This window comes from Peromyscus californicus, unplaced genomic scaffold, assembly GCF_007827085.1.
Source record: "Peromyscus californicus insignis strain IS unplaced genomic scaffold, ASM782708v3 Scaffold_5__1_contigs__length_169319896, whole genome shotgun sequence".
In the NCBI taxonomy this organism is placed as follows: domain Eukaryota; kingdom Metazoa; phylum Chordata; class Mammalia; order Rodentia; family Cricetidae; genus Peromyscus; species Peromyscus californicus.
In genome coordinates this window covers 24,385,313-24,398,167 of record NW_026294573.1, presented here as the reverse complement: position 1 = coordinate 24,398,167, position 12,855 = coordinate 24,385,313, and the positions used below count along the sequence as shown (strand labels likewise).

The window sequence follows — 12,855 nt, the reverse complement described above, 5'->3', positions numbered from 1 at the left end:
TATGTGGGAGCCACGAGCATTTCCCAGCAAAGAGTAATGCAAGCATTGCCTCCTAGGAGCACTGCTCTGGGAGGTGTTGAGGCAGTGGGACCTCTATCATCATGGCCGCAGCCCAGCCGGAGATGCTGGGCACCCGGGGAAGGGGCAGGTTGCTGATATATTGTGACACAGACTTGGAAACAGTTGGTGATGCTGTACTGTGACTTGCTGTCTTTGTAGGGTGACCCAGGACCTGCAGGACAGAAGGGACAAGCAGGGGAGAAGGGAAGATCTGGCATGCCAGGGGGGCCTGGCAAGAGCGGTTCCATGGGACCTGTTGGGCCGCCAGGTCCTGCAGGAGAAAGGGGGCACCCTGGATCCCCAGGGCCTGCAGGCAACCCTGGATTGCCTGGTTTGCCAGGCTCTATGGTAAGGGGAGGCCAGCAACCATGGGCACTATCCCATAGTGCAGGCACGTGGTCACTTTAGACACTGCTGCTGACATTCTGTGGGAAAGAGCTTGACTACAGGGTAGCTCCTAGTTCTTCATGGGGAAGCGGGGAGCTACAGGTGTCCCTCCCGCCCCAAACTGCATTTTAGTATGAAATGTGTTGTACTACTTCATGGTGGGGAGCTCTTTGGATTAAGCCTCTGTGGGAAGCTCCCAGGACCTTTGCCCTCTGCTCTATCCTTTATTTCTGGAAATCAAGTCTGTTCACTGGGAAAGTGCCAAGCTTGGACTTAGAACTGAGGCCAGGTTTCTTCCCTTTCCTCAGGGAGACATGGTGAATTACGATGACATCAAGAGGTTCATCAGACAAGAGATCATTAAAATGTTTGATGGTAATTGGCAGCCGGCTGGGTGGTAGTGGGTAATGCTTGCCCTTCCCAGGCATTTCTTCAGCCGGCCCTTTTGCTTAAAGCTTCAGTGTCCTCCCCTTCCCGCCCCCACACATTTACAGACAGCAGGTGACAGGCACATGTTCCCCTATCCATCAGACCTTCCTTGTCACCTGCTCTGTTCAGAGATAAATCGGTTCTCTTCTGCCCTCCTGATCCCCCACGGGAGCAAAGGAGGTTAAGAAAGCCGATTTCAAACGAGTCTGTGTGGAGGGAGCTCTGAGGAGAAGGGTGAGCAGACAGAAGGGGCTGCTGGGGTTGGTTTGAGGCCCGTTTTCCTGCCTGTGTGCTGTGGACTTGAGGGGACGTGGATGCTGGGCATCCTGCTGCTTAGGAAAGAGACCTGTCTGGACCACATTCTGAAGCTGGTGCTGAACCAGGGATGGTGGTCAGAGGCCTAAATCAGATCCATGCTTCTGAAAGATCTGCGTGGGAAGGCACGTAGGGACCACAGCACAAGACCTCCCTCAGGAGAGCAGCCCATCTCCCCGTCCTGATACTCCTGCCTCCGTCTTTGGAGGCTGTCCCATGCTGGTGGCATGTCTGCAGTATCGGTAGCCACTCTGAGTGCCTGGTCACCCAGCAACGTGGCCTTTGTCTTTGCTTGCAGAGAGGATGGCTTACTACACCTCCAGAATGCAGTTCCCCATGGAGGTGGCGGCAGCCCCAGGCCGGCCAGGGCCTCCTGGGAAAGATGGCGCGCCAGGCCGGCCAGGTGCTCCAGGATCACCTGGGCTCCCCGGTCAGATAGGCCGAGAAGGACGCCAGGGTTTGCCAGGAATGAGAGGTAGCTCTGCCTTGCAGGTCTCTGGGGTGTCGGGCACTGCAGCTCTGTGTGGGCTGTTGTGAATATAGGGTGTGTGTGTGTGTGTGTGTGTGTGTGTGTGTGTGTGTGTGTGTGTGTGTGTAGCAGTTCACATAGCTGTCATTTTTCTGCTTAGGAATAGGACTTAACTCCATTTCTTTGGTCTCAGGGTTACCTGGCACCAAAGGTGAAAAGGGAGACGTTGGTGTTGGCATCGCAGGAGAAAATGGTCTTCCCGGCCCCCCAGGTAGGAGAACCCAGTCTTTGAGACCATGAATCCAGAACAGCAGAGCCCCCCCACCCCACAACACAACTTCTTTACAACATAATCATTAGAACATCAAATAATGCCAGGCTAATTATCACAGAAATGCTCCCAGCTCAAGATCCTGTGCTAGGAACTGAAGGGGAGGAGTGGAGGGAGAGGCTGAGCGTCTGCCTGTCCTAAGCTAGGCTTGCAGGATACGGAGTGTGTGTTGGGGGTTTGCATGCAGTAGGGACCAGAAATCCAAATCTAAGACCTGTTTGGCATTGTACTGGCCCTGTGGTGTTGATGAGGTCACTTTAGCACTTGGAGTCATTCTCCAAGATGAATGATTAGAAAGTTTTAAGAGTGGCTAAACCCTGATGACCGAGCTCTGAGGCCCAACTTCACCACCTACTCCATGGATATTACCCATGTGTGACTTCTCTGAGCCTGTACCATTTCCCCAGGAAACTATTTTGTAGGTGCAATGATGTACATATTAAAAGCTCGTGACCCCTTTCCTGGTATACAGACACTCCCAATAAAACTAGCCAGAGGTGTGGCTATCCTTGTGAAATCAGTGTGAGGAGCAGGCAGGTCTCACAAAAGTGTGCTTCGACCCGGCAAATGTGAAATGAAGGTGTGTCGCTTGTCACAGCTGTTGTCACTTGTCATCTGGGTCTCCTGATTTCCCTTCTGTGGCTCTTCCCTCTGTAGGTCCCCAAGGACCTCCAGGTTATGGCAAGATAGGCGCAACAGGCCCCATGGGTCAACAAGGCATTCCGGGCATCCCTGGCCCCCCAGGCCCTATGGGGCAGCCGGGGAAGGCTGGCCACTGCAACCCCTCCGACTGCTTTGGGGCCATGCCAATGGAGCAACAGTACCCACCCATGAAAAACATGAAGGGGCCTTTTGGCTGAAACGGCCACCTGCGTGGAGATGAAGGACTCCATTAGGAATAAATGGGCAAAGCTTACAGGGCTCTGACTGGTTGTGAATGTTCATGCTGTTCTTCTGTTTGTTGTTGTTGTTGTTGCTGTTAATATTTTTTTAACAATAAAGAAACAAAACTATTTGTGAACCCACTTCCACGGGGTTCTCCTGGTGCTGCAGCCACACCTTCTCTGTCATTTGGTCCCAGGGTTATGAAAGGATGCGTCTCTCATGGTCTGTGGCCAGCTGTAGGTTTGTGTTGTGCTATGCAGGGGCTGTCCACTAACGCTGCTCCCTCTCCAGGCACTGCTGGGGCACACTTCCCTCGTAGGGAAGAGGTACTGCTCAGTCTCTCGAGTGAACCAGCAGCGGGTTTGGAGATCCCCCGAGACCCGCTCGGAAAGACTGCTCCCTATTTTCTTTCTGAATGAACCTGGTATTTGGCACCCCATTCTCCTTGGTGTGACCTAAAGCTGAGCCAGCTTGTACCTGGGGAGATGTCCCCCAGTGCTGAGGGGTGCTTATCTACCTGGACACCCCTCCATGCATGCAGACACTTCTCAGTGCTCCAGTAATTTCATGACTAGAAAGCACAGACAGGAGGAAAGATAGCCTCGGCCCCTGCCCAGGCAGCCAGGGGGTGCTTCTCTGGGCAATGAGATGGAACTTCCCGCCTGTGCCCACACTGGCTCTGTCACCAACTTCCCAGCTCCAGGCACTTTTTAGACTGCAGAGAGTGCCCTTTGTTATTTAAATGTGTGTGATGTACATCTCAGGCTGGCCCTTCAGAAATAGCTGGGGTTAGATCATTGAGAAGGGGTCCCAGGCAAGCCATGATTAGATCTAAGCTTGTGGTCCACCAAGTCCACCAGGGGTTTTCTTTCTGCTGTGCCCTCCATATGTAAAAAGGGCAGGAAGAAAAGAAGACAATGAACTGAGTATTGTAGGAGCGCTCTGTCTCGGGCGTCTTTCTTCTTCACTCCTCAGATCGCTGGTCCTGATGGGCCGGCTGCCCCGGGAAGAAGCAACAGGGCGCATCCAGGGGCACTTCCAAAGAGAGCCTGTTTTACTGGCCCTGACTTTCTGGAGGGTTTATTCAAGTTGGATAAACTTCAAAGGGATCACAGAGCAGGCTCAGAAATGTACTCAGAGTCTAGATGTTTATCCAAACTGCCAGAAGCCTTCAAGCTGGCTGTCATTTCTCCAGAGCTGGCATTTCAGCACAGTTTTGAACATTCCCTTCTCTGGGTGGGCACCAGCCTATGGGTGGCTCTTCAGAACCTTCGCCCTATTTTTTTTTTTTCTGGCTGAGACAGAGGTATGCCCATGGCCAGACAACACTAACAGGCAGGCTCCTGAGCCCGCCAAGTGCCTCCCATGCTGCTCTTAGATACAGAAGGAGAATTGGTTCTCTCTTCATCTCTCACCAGCAGTCCTCAGTTAAGTCTGGTTCTAACAGAAAACATTAAAAAGCAAATACATCATCATTGCATTGAAGTAGCAGCCAGGTTTTGGACAATGGATGAGGACAGATGTTAAAGCGCTCCCATTGGAAGGCCAGCTTCCACTCTCAGCCCAGCCTGTGAAGCAGACTGGTGACGGCCCTGTGACCAGGAGCCTGTTGGCACAAGTAGAAAGAAAGAGAAGCAAAGACCAGCTGTTGAGTCATGCAGGTTGGCTCTGAAGGCCGGGGGGGGGGGGGGGGGGTAACTGGTATGGGAGACATCAAACACGTACCCTTTGAGGGTCACCGGGGAATCGATCCTTAGAAACGGTGCTTCCTTCATTTTTTCCTTCCTGAGTCAAATCCATGTTGCTCTTGGGGGATTCTATGACAGGCTAGGTTTAAGCTTTCCTGATTTGAGTGCTTGTCTCCCTGGAGTTTGAAATTGCTGTATTTTCTTGGACCATGAAGAACCAGATGGGAAGCTGGATTTTATAGTCTCTTCTTCTGTGGTCAGCAGAAAAAAAATCTGTGCATCTTGCTCATCAGCTCAGGAGCCGAGGAAGCTGCTGGGAAAATGAGGAGGGGTACTTTCCACTCTCCTCAGGCAGCGTCTCCATTTCCCACTCTGCTCCTCCGTCTCCACTTCTCAGTCTGTTCCAGACTTTCAAGGCAACACAGAGATCATTCAGATTGACAGAGTCTAACTTGAAGAGTCTGTTTCCTCTTCCTGGTTTGTGCCAGGAACTGTACTAGGCTCTGGGGATCCTGAAACAAACTAGACAGATACGGACTCAGCCCTACGACAATGGAGACAGCAGTTCATTAAGCCATTATAACGAAGTGGGATGGTGGGACAGGACCAGGTGGCTGGGGAGGGGCATCACTGCGGGACCTAACTGTCTAGACAGAAGTTGATCCAGGCACAGGGAACAGCATGTGCCAAGGTCCAGAGATGATTGAGCACAGCAGGCTGAGAGAGGGGGGCCACCGACAGAGGGGCTGCAGTGCTGAGCCTGAGCACCGGGCACACAGTGGGTAGCCGCTGGTGAGTTTTAAACAAAGGTTTGCCTGACGGGGAGTTTGCCGATTGTAGTGTGGAGAATGGACTGGAGAGCCCTTAATTTGAGAAGCCCAAGGCTATTGCATATTTATTGTGCAAAGAAAAAAATAATCCCGTGTTGGAAGCCTTGGGAGCTGAAATCTTCCCTTTTGTCATAATATTTTCCCTCAACACAATCCACTCACATTCTCGCTCCACATGAGGTCTGTTAACCCCTTACAAGAACAGCTTTTTTCCTCCTTCTGTACTGTTCCCATGGTGCCATAATGTAAGGGGCCAGAAGCCAGACACCTATATGTGGTGTTCTCATTTTACGATGGGTTCTATGGCAAGCTGGAAAACTTCCCTCCAGTCCACAAAATCCAAAAGGAATGCAAAGTTCAAACCTGGATCTAGTTGGAATCAAAGAGAATTCCATAATGAGGTGGGTGTTGGTGTTCCTTCCCAGAATGCCACACGGGAGCTTGGCATCCGGCCAGGTGGCATTGGGGAAGAAATGTCTTTCTCTGGGGGAGGAAGGATTTTCCGGTGTGAGGCCTTCCATTATCAAGCTCTGCCTCACCTCTACTGGTCAAGCACACGCCTTCCGTGACCTCTGGAAAACCCGCTTCCCCAAGAAAGGCAGCAAGCCAAGCTTTCTCTCCCCGTCCGCCAGAGCTGAAAGAGGAACAGGAACACCCCGCCCACCACTGTCTGCTTCAGGTGGTTAAGGTTTGGAAATGAGCCGCTTGTTTTTCAGTCCCTTTCATCTGCCTCTCCAAAATAAACACACCTGGGCCCCCATTGGCTTTGGTTGGTGTCTGGCTGCTTGAGAGAATCCTTGGATGCTCCTTCTGACCCCCAAATAATGCAGACCTCCAGCTGTGAGGCCTCCTCAGCCTTTTACTGGAATAAAAGAATGAAAAGAATTTTCATGAGGTGGGCGAGATGGCTCAGTGGTTGCTGGCAAGACTGATGATGGTTCCAACCCTGGGACCCACACGGTGGAAGGAGAGAATTGACTCCCTCAAGTTGTCCGAAGACCTCCACACACTGGATTGGGCATGCAGGCACATGCACACAGACAGACACACAGACATACACACAGAGACGCACACACACTAATAAAAGGATTGCCATAGGTGGTGAATCCCCAGCACCTAAGGAACTCAGACTAGAGTGTTTATGGAATCAGTGAAGGCGAGTCACATGACCTCACTTTGGAAGGCTAGGTGTCACAATGTTCTTTCTGGGTAAATATTCTTGACCTTCAGCCCCATACCTCAGAATTGCTTCCTTTTTGAGATTTCACAGTTCAGTCCCACCAACAGTCTTTGGAAGACACTGTCGGATGAGAGGCTGCGTCTGCTAAAAGCATGCTCTTCACTGGGGCCTGCTGGGTGACTAAAAGCAGGATATAAAAGCTTGACGTCTCCACTTTCTTTTTACATGTCTCCTTTTGCTGCTTCACACTTTGGGTCTGGGGCCCGGATGGCTCAGTAAGGAAACACACCTGCTGCCAAGCTTGATGACCCAACTTTGACCTTCCCAGCCCCACGTGGTGGAAGGAAAGAACTGATTCCAAAAAGAGTGTCCTCTGACCTCCACATATGCATGACAGCACTTGCATGAGTGAGCTCATGCACACCACAAAAATAAATAAAATGTAATAAAAGCATTGAGTCAGATTCCTGCTCATCTCTGCACGTAGGCATGGTAATCATTTAAGGAATGTTCGGCAGAACTGGTAATCTTCCCCATTCAGGATCGAAGACAGCAAGAGAAGAGTGACTGAGGTATCATCAAGGTCTGCAGAGATGCCATAATTATTGCTGGTGAAGGCAAGGAGTTAGGGGATTGGGAGAGGAGCCACATACTCCAAGAGGCAGCTTAAACCCATCCAATGAGGACATTTCAGTCAGCAATCTTCTGCTTGTAATGCTTCAAAATGAACCAGAAGAGTTCCTTGGAACTTTAAACTGGCCACAAAGCTAAAGGGGAAGCCAACGACAGCAATTACTCCAATCAGCCCGAACTAACAGAAGCTCGGAGGTAAACTCACAGCCACAGATGCAGGAGCTATCGAACCTGTCAAACACCGGTCCTGAGCTTTAGGCAGCACGGACCTGTGAACAATGGCTTTAACTGATCGCAAAGTTAAAGTAACTGCCACAGAAAGGGGCTGTTTCTCCCTCGGTTGGCCAGAAGAGTCAGAACCCACGGCTTGAATCTAAAGCTCACCTCATTCTGGGGCACTCACATTTAGACAAGGACTTGAAGTGACCAGTTCTCTCCACAGCTTGTCTGTTATGCCCTGCCCCACCCCAAGCTCAGGGTCTATTTTACTCCTCTGGGTGTTTTGCCTGCATGCCTGTGTGCCACATGGATGCAGTGCTTGCGGAGGCCAGAAGAGGGCACTGGATCCGGTCAAACTGGAGTCATAGACAGTGGTGGGCTACTGTGGATGTTGGGAACTGAGCCCAGCTCCTCTGGAAGAGCAGCCAGTGCTCTTCACCGCCGAGCCACCTCATGCCTTCCCCTTCATGCAAAGTGCACTGCCCTTCCCTGTGCTCTGGTTTCATTAGAAGCTCCCTAACCTGGTCTCTGAGTCTTTGTCTGGAAAAGTGCTCTTGGGAAAATGTCCCTTAACTTGAGGCTACCTCATCCAAGGACTGGGGTGGCTTTCCAGTTCTCCAGGAGACTGCCAACTGCCAGCTTTTTGGTTTTTGTTTTTAGACAGAGTCTCACTACGCAGTCCAGGATGGCCTCAAAGTTGGGATCTTCCTGGAGCAGAGTGTTGCACACCTTTAGCACTTGGAAAGTGGAGGCAGGAAAATCAGGAATTCAAAGTCAGTCTTGACGACATAGAAAGCTCTAAGCCGGCGTGGGATACATGAACCCCTAAATGGGAGGAAAAACACAAATCACCCTTTTACCTCATTTTTCCCAAGTGTTGGAGATGAGGCTACTTATTTATTGTTTGTTTTTGAGACAGGGTTTCTTTGTATAGCATTGGCTGTCCTGGAAGTAGCTCTGTAGACCAGGCTGGCCTCCAACTCAGAGTTCCACATGCCTCTGCCTCCCAAGTGCTGAGATTAAAGGTGTGCACCACCACCGCCTGGCTGGCATCAGGCCCTTACAATGTCCTGTTCCAGACCACAAGAGCAGCGCCAAGAAATCCCTAATCATTTACCTAAAGCTGGAAGGGGCCAACTATTGATCTGACTCCACCTTGTCTTCCTGACTTGTCCCGAGTCATGCTTTCTTGCAGTTACCCTGGATTCCAGGAATTACAGGTCCGATTGATAAACATTGTGTGCCCTGAGCAGCAGCAACTTTGATACTACCCCAAAGGTTCTGAACCCACCCTGAGGTAATGATTACCCAACCACAGCTGGAGCAAGACCGCTTGGCCATGCATCTCTTGCCCCCAGCTTTTGTCTGTTCCTTACATAAACTCAGAGCTCTTGTTAGCACCTCGAAGACAGGTCCGAGGATGCTGGTTGCTGTTCCTGGCCATGATGGCTGGGTGGAATCAACTTCTTTCCTGGGTTTACCACGTTTTTCTGTTTTGTCCTTTGAAGTGAGTGGCCAGGCATGGTTTATTGAGTCCACCACACCCAAGTCAGATTCCTGGACTAGAACTCAACATGACATAGTAACAATAGCACTGAGTTGTTACATATTCTGAATTTGGCCTGGAATCCGGGCTTCTCCATTAATGTTTTTAGATTTATTTATGTGTACGGCTGTTTTGCTTATATGCAAATGAACCACATGTGTGCATGGTGCCCTTGGAGGTCAGAAGACAGCAACTGATTCCCCAGGAACTGAAGGTATGGATGGTTGAGAGCCATCATGTGGGTGCTGGCAATAAAAATCAGGGTCTTCTGCAAGAGCAAGTGCTGTTAACTATTGAGCCATCTCTCCAAGATATTCCCCCACCCCCTTTTTTTGAGATAAGATCGTGCTATGTAAGCCGGGCGGTGGTGGCGCACGCCTTTAATCCCAGCACTCGGGAGGCAGAGCCAGGCGGATCTCTGTGAGTTCGAGGCCAGCCTGGGCTACCAAGTGAGTTCCAGGAAAAGGCGCAAAGCTACACAGAGAAACCCTGTCTCGAAAAACCAAAAAAAAAAAAAAGATCGTGCTATGTAGCCCAGGTTCGCCTTGAACTAGTGATCCTCCAGCCTCAGCCTCCCATATGCTGAGAGTACAGGCATGCAAGACCATGTCCCAGCTCACCATTTATCTTTTTTATATTAGGGAAGTCATTTAACTTCTCTAGTCCTCCATTACAAATAGGTAATGACATTTATCTCAAAAGACTGTTCTGGTATTTGAACAATATTGCAGGACTTAGCACAATGTCTCATAGTTAGTAAGCATTCAATGCATGTTGACGACAATAACAACCATTAATACCTACTGGACGCATGCCAAGATCTGTTCTATATGGTGAGTGCAAACAGAAGGGCTAGAGAGATGGCTCAGCAGTTAAGAGAGTCTGCTGCTTTTCCAGAGGACCCAAGTTCAGTTCCCAGTACCCAGATCCGTACTCACAACTGCCAGGAACTGGCACCCTCTTCTGGCCCCCACAGGCACCTGCAGTCACATGCACATACCCACACACAGATACACACAAATACACATAACTATAAATAAATCTTTACAAAAGAACAGGATAGTTCTGCAATATACAAGTAAATCCTAAAAGGGGACAAGTTAATATAGCATGTTTTATGACAAACTTGGATACCATGGTATGTCTGATGACTGGGATGTGCTTGGGAGACAAGGTATCTCAGATGTGGTATCTGGGATGCCACCTACTCACAACGTAGTATTTCAACTGGATGAGAATGACAACAAAGAAAACCATGGAAAGTTAAGGAGAAAATATGGTGATATTTTATTTGTATTAAAATGTTATTTGTATGTTAATAAATAAAGTTGCCCGGGGGTCAGAGCTATTAGCAAGCCATAGAAAAGCAGGGCAGTGGTAGCGTACGCTTGTAATTCCAGCACTTAGTAGGCAGAGCTGGGTAAGTCTCTGTGTGTTCAGGGATACAGCCATTATTGGATACACATGCCTTTAATCTTAATACCAATCATGGAAAACCTGGAGGCCTATACAGACAGGCTGTGAGGAGGCGGTCATGTGGTTGGGTTTACAATCAATGAGAAGGCAGGACAGGAACTCTATATAAAGACTTTAACACAGGGGTAGCTCTGGTTCGGAGAGGTAGGACCACTGCAGGAGGAAGGGTAAGGTTTTGGCTCTTAGCTCTGACCTCTTGGCTTTCTTCTTTGCATTGGTTCTGTGTTTATTGTTTGATGGGAAGGTTGGATACATCTACAAGAAAGGACTCTAAGAACAGAGGGGTAAATCCAAAGATCTGGAGATGGGATGAGCTCCGTTTGTTCTAGGGTGGTGACCAGGCCAGCATGACCGGAGTGAACTGAGGAGGGCAGCAATGGCATCAGTGAGGCTGGATCTAGGTCCTGTAGGACCATCAAGTCGTAAGGGTGAGTTTAGATTTTATTATAAGAGTGGCGGGAAACCCTCAGAGGAGTTTAGAGAATGGCAATATTGAATTCACTTTTTCTGTTTTGTTTTGTTCTTTGAGACAGGGTTTCTCAGTGTAGCCCTGGCTGTCCTGGAACTCCCTCTGTAGATTATGCTGGCCTTGAACTCCAGTTTCTCAGCCTCTGCCTCCTGAGTGCTGAGACTAAAGGTGTGCATCACCATCACCTAGCCTAATTCACATCTTAAGGTGCCTCCTCTGGCTTCTCAGTGAAAAAGGGAGTGTTGGAGACAAATAAAAAGTGTTGGAGACAAATAAAAAGACATTGTGTGTAGGCCAGACTACAGAGGGGTCTTGGATCAGTGATAGTTGGAACATAGAAAAAACAGATGTGATATATTTTTGAACCAAAAAATAAATGGAGGTGGGGGAGTGTGTAGAAAAGACGCATAAGAACGATCCTAGGTTTTTGGCCTGAGCAACTGTGCAGATTTTCTGAGATAGAATGGATGAGTTTTGTGGAAATGATCCAAGAATTCTTATACAGGGCTAGACTGTGACACAGCGGCCATACTAGGTGCAAAGGGAGACTAGGAGATGTGGCTAATGACTTGGGGGCCACGAGGGAGGTTAAGTGGGGGATGGGACTGACAGACTAGATGTGAAAGGGCCATTGGTCCTTATGAATGAGTGCTGTGGCCCTAAGCCTGAGCACGAGCGGCCATGACAAATTCACTTTCAAGTTAACATTGTTTTAACTGACATTTGAGAAAATTGAGACTGAGAAGTAAGATAACTTATTCAAGATCATACAGCTAGAAACTGATTTTTTAAAAAGAAAACAAGATCTGCTCAACTAAAGCGTGTTGAAGGGGAAAGAGCATAGAGAGGTGGACACAGCCAGGGCACAGGTCAGATTAAGAGCCTCAGAATGAAAGGATTTGTCTTCCTTTGCAGATTTGGATGAGGAATGTGAATTGCAGGTGGTCCTGCGGTCAGTACCATGATCAGCACTGGGGGCTTGGAAAATGCCTGGCTAGATGGTAAGATGGCCTAGCTGGATAACAGCTCAAAACTCTTTTTCATTTGTGTATTTAAAAGTATAGTGTTGGCACTGTAGACACTGGAGCTACAATTACAAGCAAACCAGACACAATTCTTTTCCACATGAGAGTTTTTGTTGATTTTTGAGACAGGGCCTCATTCACTATGTAGCCTTGGCTGGCCTAAACTCTCTATGTAGATACCCTTGCTTCTGCCTGCTGAGTGCTGAGACTAAAGGCATGTGCCTCCATGCCCGGCCACATGGGAATTTAATCAAATAAACAAGTGTAGAACCCAAACCCCAAGAGACAAGAACATGGTAGTCACTTAGTAGCTGGGATTTGATCTACAAAGGGGACAAGACCTCCTTGCTGAAACCTAGCTATCCATTGATAGTAATCCTAGGCCACATTTTGTTGTGAATTTAGGCATATAAGTCACTGCCTTTCTGGACCTGTTTCCCCATTTATGAAGAAGTTCCAAATCATCCTAATTTTTCTTCTACTCTGGCAACTTGACCTTTCTCCACGGCTCAAAGACCTGTTTGGCATTCAAGTACTAAATAGTACCTGCATTCCAGGAGGGGGTTAGTCCCCCAGTAGCCATGGCAACCGCTTGACCGTAAAAATAAAGTGATCACAGAAAGTGACGTAACTAACATGCGTCCGATTTGCCAGGTTATAATATGGCCACCGCAGAAACAACCGACCTAGTCTCCCCATTAGAAAACCTAATCTAACAAGCCCGGAAGGCTGCTCCAGGTCACAAAAACACAAAAACAAACTCGCCCCTACCGCCACCAACACTTCCGGACCCTCCTACCAGGCCCTCCGCTCTCGCTGTCTGCTAGGTACCCGCCCACTGCCCCAAGAGTCACTTCTGTTTGTGGACTGTAAGATTGACAGTCTCTCCGCTGTAAGATTGACAGTCTGTCCG

General features: G+C 49.1%; 1 protein-coding gene across 7 annotated transcripts in view; it reads left to right on the top strand.

Annotated features, from left to right (window-relative positions):
* Col16a1 (collagen type XVI alpha 1 chain) overlaps positions 1-3,043 on the top strand; it is a 56,287-nt gene extending 53,244 nt beyond the window's left edge. For all 7 annotated transcript variants that reach the window (XM_052717287.1, XM_052717286.1, XM_052717285.1 and 4 more), the window contains 5 exons: positions 220-408; positions 756-822; positions 1,490-1,666; positions 1,854-1,931; positions 2,649-3,043. In XM_052717287.1, coding sequence (XP_052573247.1) covers positions 220-408; positions 756-822; positions 1,490-1,666; positions 1,854-1,931; positions 2,649-2,851 — 714 coding nt within the window. In that variant the 3' untranslated portion in view covers positions 2,852-3,043. The remainder of the gene's footprint in view (positions 1-219; positions 409-755; positions 823-1,489; positions 1,667-1,853; positions 1,932-2,648) is intronic.
* The last annotated feature ends 9,812 nt before the right edge of the window (positions 3,044-12,855 follow it).